At 32.4% G+C, this 9,969-nt stretch overlaps 1 protein-coding gene across 1 annotated transcript; it reads left to right on the top strand.

The window, feature by feature from the left end:
- Window positions 1–369: 369 nt before the first annotated feature.
- LOC145125088 (short-chain dehydrogenase/reductase 1-like) lies at window positions 370–2,756 on the top strand. The gene is made up of 5 exons (XM_079060577.1): window positions 370–473; window positions 914–1,154; window positions 1,320–1,391; window positions 1,641–1,850; window positions 2,191–2,756. Exons 1-5 carry the CDS (start codon window positions 460–462, stop codon window positions 2,569–2,571), a joined length of 918 nt encoding a protein of 305 aa, XP_078916703.1. The 5' UTR covers window positions 370–459; the 3' UTR covers window positions 2,572–2,756.
- The last annotated feature ends 7,213 nt before the right edge of the window (window positions 2,757–9,969 follow it).

Below are 9,969 nucleotides of genomic sequence, written 5' to 3' on the forward strand. Positions count from 1 at the left end.
TTTACATTTACACTTTTACTTTAAAAAAGTTTTGGTCTAATAGTTTTAGCATTCATAATTTTAAAGTTAAATTATTGATATTTTTTAAGATGCGATTTAGACCCTTATTATATTTTAAAGTTACGTTTTTTGTATCTTAAATATATATTTTTTTAGTTTTAGTTTTTATTAACTGTAAAGGACTTTCCTTGCGCAATGCAGAGAGTGATGACTTATATACTAGTTCTAATCTATATGGCTTTAACAGTTATTTCTAAATGATGTGTGAGTCTTGGACAAAAAATGTTTAAAGACAATGAAATATGGCCAAAAGTATAAAAAAAATATATTTTTTTTTTGTACAAAATCCAAAAAATGAGTACAGGACCGGAACTGTAATTTACTTATCCTTTAAATACACTCAAAGTTTTAATACCCTCACAACTATTCAGAACCAAACAAAAGGTTGAATTCAAGACAATGGGACAAAAAAGGTACCCATATCTCTCTCATGCTTCGAATATATAAAGGGAAATTGTATTGTTATATCTTTGAAATCTATTTGCATATGCTTGAAATCTTTTGATTGCCACATCAAAAAATATCTTTATGGATTCTATCCTTTGAAATTATCTTATTGACACATTAGAATTTTCCAAAAGTGATTCTATCTAATTGATAGCTATATAAGTTTTTTTTTTCTTATTTTTATATTTTTATTACGGTTAACATTGTATGTGAACACCAATTATTTAAATTGTTCGAAATTACCAATAAAAATCCAAATAGTTGTGTAGAAAGGGACTTATATTTTTGTTTTTTGATCCTTTATAATTATACACTTTTGGCACATGCCTAAACTTTTATTATAAATTTGGTTAAAACTTTTTTAGTCAGTTTTTTTCTATAATAGTAGTCTTCTTCAACGGTTCAGGATTGCTGTTGTTACCGGTGGAAACAAAGGCCTTGGTTTAGAAATATGCAAGCAATTGGCTAAAGATGTCGTGGTGGTGTTAACTGCAAGAGACGAGAAGAGGGGAACCCATGCTGTCGCCGAATTGCACTCCTGTGGTTTATTGGATGTTGTCTTTCATCAGCTAGATGTCACAAATCCAGAGAGTATTGCTTCTTTGGCGAATTTTATTGACACTCGGTTTGGAAAACTCGATATTTTGGTAACAATTCTGAAACTCCACTTTTTGCTTTACTATTAACTACTTTTAGGAAGTAGATTCGAGTTTTGTTCAAACTTATATGTATTAACATTTGGTGTCGCTTGATTTGTATGTATTATATCCGACATAGAAGTATGTTTTAAAAATTGTAGATTAATGGAACAGGTGAACAATGCTGGAGTGATTACTAATAACGTTGACGGGGAGTTCTTTTGGAATCTTAACCTTCTAAGTAAGGTAAGCCGTGTTTGGTTTATTAAAATTTAAACCATGCTTTTGTTAGCATTTTATTGATCATTTGAAAAGATCAAAGTCGAAAGACTTCTTAATTTCCACATTTTTTGTCATGTAATATGGAATTGCATGTTGGTATTACCAAGATAGGCAATGAAAGACTTTATTAATTATATTGGTTTCATGATCATTTACTTGACAATCACTTTAAAACTATGTAAATGATTGTGCCTATCTTTAACTGTGATATAGAAAATTGGTGAAAAGGCTTATCAAAAGGCTTTTGAAAAGGGTGAGAAGTACTTCAAGGAAGTTGTGCCACAAACATATGAAGGAGCGCGAAAGTGCGTGGAAACCAATTATTATGGAGCTAAAAATGTCACTCAAGCCTTGCTACCACTTCTTCTTAAATCTACCTTTCCAAAAATAGTCAACATCTCATCCAAACTAGCGCAACTACAAGTAAGCTAATACTTACCCCTTTCTTCTCAAGTTGCTTGTTATAACACTACATTTTATGCATAAGAAAAACTAAATATTCTCCTACCTTTTGTTCATTTATCTTCTTCCAATTCATACAAAATATTGACATGTGGATTTCATTAATCTTTTTTTTTTTCTAATCCCTTTTCTTGATTTTGACACTTGTCTTGATCTAGTGAGTAGGAAGATAAATATGAACAAAAGGTAGAGGAATATTTCATATTTGATTCTCTATGCATAGCATAAAGTATAAGCAAAAGATATGTTGATTGTTATACCCTTTTTGGTAGTTTTGTTATGCTTTTTTTTTTTCTTACAGTATGTTCAAGATGAAGGTGCAAAAAAGATTCTGAGTGATGTTGATGGACTCACAGAGGAGGTGGTAGATGGGGTTGTGAGTGAGTATTTAAAGGAGGCTAAAGATGAGGAATTGTTGGAAAAGAAAGGGTGGTCTAATATTGCTTCCAGCTATGTCATCTCCAAAGCTGCTCTTAATGCCTACACCAGGATATTAGCTAAGAAATATCCATTTCTATCTGCAAATGCAGTTACTCCTGGTAACCTTGATACAGACTTCACTAGTTCTAAAGGAATTTTCACGGTTGAAGAAGGTGCTAGAGGGCCTGTGAGACTAGCTTTGATCCCTGATGGCGGGCCTTCGGGTCAATACTTTTTTCAAATGGAAAAATCAACATTTTAATATGAAGAATAAGTATGATCCTAGAATCCATATGTACTTGCAAGCTTGGATGCATGACTGCTAAATAGTTCAAATAAAACGGAAAAAATAAGTCGGTAGTATTTTATTTATAAAAAAAGTTATGTATTACCTCGTTCTATTATTTTGGTTGAGAAAAAGACGAATATGAAAATGATCTTTATGTCTCGGTAAGTTTGTATTCTGTTCTTGTTAAACTGAGGTTTCATTGATGGTGGAAAAAAAATGTTGCTAGATGTATCATATAAAGGGGTAAATAGTTATAATTGAGTGTCTATGGACTATGGTGATTGAAAATGGGCAATAGGCGACCGGTCAAAGCGTGGTCAACCCAAACCTGGTGAACGGGTGGCCCAAACCCCTTCTAAAAACCAGCCTATTAAGGCCCTTGTAGGTTTCTTCGGCTTGTTTTGAGAAAGTTTTTTTTTTCTTGTCCATTTAAATGTCATTGTAGCTAATTTACTTATATAACATCCAACTTTCACTTCTATAATGAACAAATACATGAAAGACAAAAGTTACATAAATGGTCCCTGTGGTTAGTGAAAAAAATACCACCGAAAGTCCTTACGGATATTTTTTTTAACATGGCTGGTCATTGAGGTTCTGAAATCTTGCACCATCTCTTTTTTGCGGTTTACTATGTAAAAATGTCACATTTACCCATTTTTCTTATTTTTCTTTCAAATTTTAATTATTTCTTATTTTCTCTTTTTAAATCATAAAGAATGAAGGAGAATGTCAGCTTATTCATGAGTTGTGGAGATGTCGTAATTTACGATGATGTGTGGCGGAGGTACATGATAGGAGGACAGGGTGGTGTTTTTTTTAAGAGAGATGAGAGAGATAAGGGAAGATCCGTGGGGTACGAGGATTTATGTTCTAAACTATCACACCCCCAGCCGACGACGGAAATGCCAGGGGGGGGGGTGACTTAGATCAAACATCAAACACATAGCATATATCAAACAATACAACATCCACTTAAAGATTTACACCGCTGACTCATACTTATATCTTACATTATTACATGATTCACTATGAATCTTCATAGATGCAAAAAGAGGACATAAGACATAATTTATAACAGAAACATAAATTGACGATCCCATATTCCTTGCGTAGAGTTCCTGCCTTAATTTCCTGAGAATACATATTAAAATACGTCAACATAATTGTTAGGTGAGTTCTATGGGTTTTGACTCCATAAAATATTATATATTTACAGGTGAAAAATACATAGATTTGTATAGAAAGAGTTGCATATGAATAAAATAACAATCTTCAGTTATTTTTCGAGACAACAAAATAATCATTTTTCTCTTTTCGAGCTTTATGTAATTATCACAAGATTCATAAGAGAATTTATAAATTTGCTAGATTTTTGGATATCCGAATCATCATATGTTAAATCTTTACTAACGGTTTGTATATCTGATAGTTCGAACTCTACGGGATCTTAGTAAGGTAAACTCCTCTTATTTTCCTTGATTCTTTACTGAATCATACTAACGGTTACTTTGAAGGCAAATGGGGTATTAGTAAGGTAAATTTCTCTTACTTTCCTTGATTCTTTACCGAATCATACTAACGGTTACTTTGAAGGCCACAAAGGGTATTAGTAAGGTAAACTCCTCTTACTTTCCTTGATTCTTTACCGAATCATACTATATTTGGGTTTTCAGGTTTATACAACGATTTATAACCGAACTTATGACACCACACTCTGCACCGACGCCTTAATAGGGCATGCTCGAGCCATTCCCTTGGGGTACACAAGGGAATGTTAAAAAAAGGTACTAACGTCAACGCCAAAAATCCGTCTCGTCAGACATTGTAGCTAGCAACTCCCAGGCGGAAGTTCGAACCATATAATGTCATTAATATAACACTTATATTTTTCGTTAGTCGTTCTCTGCAGATTAACGGTTATAATCAAGTAGGCTTTTACCAATGGACCTTGAGGTTTTGGGTCTTAACCAATAAAATGGTTCATATCTGAATGCCCGGATATAGTTGGTTCTAACAACGAACGTAGGTATCCTAGCCTTGAACTTTGTTGTTAATATTTCAATAAAATATTATAATCATTTGTCGTTTAAGGATACGAAAGTTGGTAATGCCAACCACCTTTGGAATTTATAAATTAATCGTATTTTATTATTGCATTATAAATGTGATTATACATAATAATTTCGTATTCAACTTCATTCAAAACTCATGCTCTTAATGTCATATAATTTTCATCGACGGGTTAATACGACATTCATTTGTAAGTAAACAACTTTATGCACGATAGTCACCGGGTTTATATATATATATATATATATATACATTGTGTTTTGATTTATGTTCCATAATATTTGTTGAAACATGCATGTCGTGTGTATATATATATATATATATATATATATATATATATATATATATATATATATATATATATATATATATATATATATATTCACTATATTATTTAACGGGAATCCCTATCATATTTACCGAATACTAATTTATTCTTTTAATAACATGCAATTTACTATGTTATTTCATAAACCTATATACTTATAAAATCGATTTTTATAATACTTCTTAATTATGACTAACACTACTATTAACTAGTTAATCATAACTTTGACATTTCTTTTAATACACGACTTAAATAGTTTGCATCTATATACTTATTATTATCAAGAAAAGTAATAGTTTTCTTAACTTAGCAAATATACATATTATAGTGTTTATAACAAGTTTTTCACCACATGTATATATACTTTTCCATCTTTATTGCTTTCAATATCGACACACATGTATCACCTGAGACTTGATGGACAAAACAGGAGGTGACAAGGGAACCGACGAAAAAGAAAGGACTTATCACCTGAGACTTGTGACTTATCAACTGAAAAACGACGAAAAAGAAAGGACTTATCACCTGAGACTTGATGGACAAAACAGGAGGTGACAAGGGAACCGTTTGATGATCGAAATAGTGAGAAAATGGAGAAAACCGGTGGTGCTCGATGCCCTTTTTCCTCCAGTGAACCAACCCACAACACTAGTTGTGGTTCGTGACTGCTTCCACTGAGTTTATCAACTGATCAGAGGGGTATATGTGTTCGATATTCAGGGTATATAGAAGGGTAAAAAGGAGTGAGATGGTGGCTTAAATCGGAGGCAGCAGCCTCCGGGGCTGCTTGTTTTCTTCCGGCGAAGCTACACCACCGAGAGAGAAAGAGAGCTGGTGAGACGGGAGGTGAGTGAAGGAAAGGTGGGGTTATTTTGGAAGATATATAATAAGATTTGGAAGATTAGGTTGTGCCATTGTATCTTGGAATATTTGAGAGAGTACATCAGAATATATTGATAGATATTGTGCATGTTTGTGCATGGTGAGGAAAATCGAGAGAGAGAAGAGAGAATGGACTTGTAAGAAGATGTTGCAACCACTAATTATTTTATTTGGATATCTTGGAAGATATATGGAAGTGCACTACATTTTATTTACTAGATATTGCACATGTGTGTGCATGGTGAGGGAGATCGAGAGAGAGAATAGAGTAGAGAGAATATGAAGTATGATCTTTGTGTTAGTTTGTACAAGTAAAGTAGATATTTACTTAGATTCGTTTCTAGGTGAGATAGATTGTACAAAAAGATATTGAAGATATGAGAGTACTAGCATGTGTATCATCTTAAATATATTATATATGTGTAGAATATGTGTGTGTAAGTGTAAAATCGTGTAGAGTGGGGAACAAGAGAAGGCTTGTCCATAATCAAGTTGGTATACTACTTGCACATGCGCATATTGGAAACTATATATATATATATATATATATATATATATATATATATATATATATATATATATATATATATATATAACTCTTGTTTCATTTAAGAAATCCAAGGTAGGTTTGTGTGGGTACCATTCCATGATTCTTATGTGTATTCATGCATATATTTGTTGTATTTGCATGGCTATAAGGTGCTTTAGTCAAAATGTGGATGATGGTGTATAGGATTATGAATAAGTTTTTATACTATTGTCTAACTATAATTGTCACAATCTTTGCAATCCATGAGGATTATTCGTATAATTTATGTACCATGCATCATATTTCATCTAGTCTTATTTATATATATATATATATATATATATATATATATATATATATAAGTATGACATGAAATGGTTTCAAATTTGCCTTTTATATATATATATATATATATATATATATATATATATATATATATATATATATATATATATATATATATATATATATATATATATATATCAACTGCAAGCCTCGATACACACTTATGTATTTTTCCCATATCACTTTAACTAGGTGTATATATGTATATTTATATATTTGTGTTTATGAATGTTGAGCTTGCCCACGTTTTTCTCAATATATATATATATATATATATATATATATATATATATATATATATATATATATATATATATATATATATATATATATATATATATATACTAGCTTCGCGGAATGGATCTTTAGAATTTTTTTTTTTTAAATCGTTTCTTCGGGGTTTATATTAATTCCACAACTAATTATTTTCAAAAAAAGATTATGATAGTATGATAATCTTTGCTTGAAAATAATTAGTTGGGGAATGAATATAAACCTCGAAGAATCGATGTGAAAAAAAAAAAAAAAAAAATTGAAGATCCATTTCTCGGATCTACCTCCGCGGAATGAGTTCATTCCTCGGAGGTTGCTCTGCGGAATGGATCTAGAGGTTTTTTTTTAATACACTAATTTATTTACGACTTTGCCATTCCGCGGAGCAACAGTAGATTCCGCGGAGCTACAGTAGATTCCGCGGAATCCATGTCTATATCCGGAAATCCAATTTTTTGTGTCTATTTTTTGAAAATACCTCCCATTTTTTTTACTATTGCCGGTATTTTCCCTAGTTTTTTTACAAGGATGAGGAGGCAAATACACTTAAGGATCTTCTAAAAGATAAAACAACTTCTTTCTCTTACTACAGATATTTGGATATATGTCTTGAATGTGAAGGGATAATGACTCAAAAAGGTAATATATTTTTCGATTTGTATGCATTTGGTCACTGAGTTTTTTTTCGTCCACATTTACCTCTTCAACTTGTTAAACTGTACACATTCAGTCCTTATAACCGGCTACTCCAGGTTAGCCGGTAAAAATGACTTAATAGGGTAATATATTTCTCATTTTGTACACATTTAGTCATTAATATTTTTGTACACATTTAGTCCTTAATATTTTTTTTTGTTACAAAATAAGTCATTTTTGTTTTTTTACTCATTCAATACTTATAATTGATTATTTTAGGTTTTTTTTCATGACATCTTACGTGGGACAATCATTAATGAGGTGTTTGGGCTTTTGATTCTTATGTCCATCGCGATCTCGACTACTTAGTTGTTTAGGTCATGTGTTCTAAAACTTTTATTTAGATTACTCCTGTTAAAAAGTAATATATTTCTACTTACGATCTTTATATCCATACGTTTTATTAATGTATGTATGGATGTTTTTTTTAATAAAATTGCAAGTAAAATATATTACATTTTAACGGAACTAATCTTAACGAAAGTCGTAGTAGACTCAAAAAACGAACATGTGAATATATAGATTATTAAAATCTGATATCGTATGAAAAAGTTACGACGTTCAGAACACAATACCTAATCCAAACCATAAGACCTACACAACCAAACAACCAAGATCAAGATGTACATAAACATCAACAACCCCAAACACCTCATCAATGATTGTCTCACGTAAGATGTCGTGACTGAATGAGTACAAAAACAAAAATAACTTATTTTGCACCAAAAAAATATTAAGGACTAAATGTGTAAAAAAATATTAAGGACTAAATGTGTACAAAATGAGAAATATATTACTCTATTAAGTCATTTTTCCTGGCTAACCTAAAGTAACCGGTCATAAAGAGTGAATGTATACAGTTTAACAAGTTGAAGGGGTAAATATAGATGAAAAAAAACTCAGTGACCAAATGTGTACGAATCGTAAAATATACCTTCAGTCCTTGACCGTTTGTACCGAACACTAACGTTGTGCCCAAACGTTCTTCCTTTCGGTCATTTTTCTCTGAAGCTTCTTCCTAAGCTTTCTTGATGCTTTCTACAATCGTTGAGACAACTTTGATTCTTAATGCCCTTGGCCTTTTCCTTTCAAAGCTCACTTTCCGGCTTAAAGCATCAGCTACAACATTTGCTTTACCAAGGTGGTAAAATATTTTACAGTCGTAATCCTTAAGCAACTCTAGCCAGCATCGTTGTCTCATGTTTAATTCCTTCTGATTAAAAAGATACTGGAGACTCTTATTATCAGTGAAAAGTTTGCACTTTGTGCCATAAAGATAATGCCTCGATATCTTTAGGGCGAATACTACCACTGCCAACTCCAAATCATGAGTGGGGTAGTTCTTTTCATGTTCTTTCAATTGTCTCGATGCATATGCTATCACTTTATCCCTTTGGGTCAGAACACAACCTAACCCAACTCCAGATGCATCACTATAAACTGCGAAGTCTTCAACTCCTTCGGGTAAAGAAAGAATCGGTGTTTCACACAACTTCTTCTTTAGCTTCTCGAATGCTTCCTCATGCTTCTCATTCCAAGTATAAGTAGCTCCTTTATGGGTCAAAGCTGTCAATGGAGCAGCTATCGAAGAAAAGCCTTGGATAAATCTTCGGTAATATCCGGCTAATCCCAGAAAGCTTCGGATCTCCGTGGGACTTTTCGGTTGTTCCCACTTTATTATAGCTTCAATCTTAGCTGGGTCAACCATGATCCCTTTTTGGTTAACCACATGACCCAAAAATTAGACTTCTTGAATCCAAAAATCACATTTGGAGAACTTTGCATACAACTTCTCCTTTTTCAGAACTTCTAACACTTCTCGTAGATGCTTGTCATGCTCCTGCTTGCTTTTTGAATAAATCAAAATGTCATCTATGAACACTATCACGGATTTATCGAGGAATGGTTTACAAACCCTGTTCATCAAATCCATGAATGTTGTTGGAGCATTGGTTAGTCCAAACGACATAACCAAGAACTCGTAGTGTCCATATCTTGTTCTAAATGCAGTCTTCTTAATATCCTGCTCTCTCACCTTTAGCTGATGATATCCTGACCTAAGATCGATCTTCGAGAAATAGCTCGAACCTTGCAGCTGATCGAACATGTCATCAATCATTGGCAATGGGTACTTGTTCTTTATTGTTGCCTTATTCAGCTCTCTGTAGTCTATGCACATTCTCATGCTTCCATCCTTCTTCTTTACAAATAACATTGGAGCTCCCCACGGTGATAAACTAGGTCT

This window comes from Lactuca virosa, chromosome 7, assembly GCF_052849685.1.
Source record: "Lactuca virosa cultivar CGN04683 chromosome 7, Lactuca_virosa_CGN04683_v6, whole genome shotgun sequence".
NCBI classification, from domain to species: domain Eukaryota; kingdom Viridiplantae; phylum Streptophyta; class Magnoliopsida; order Asterales; family Asteraceae; genus Lactuca; species Lactuca virosa.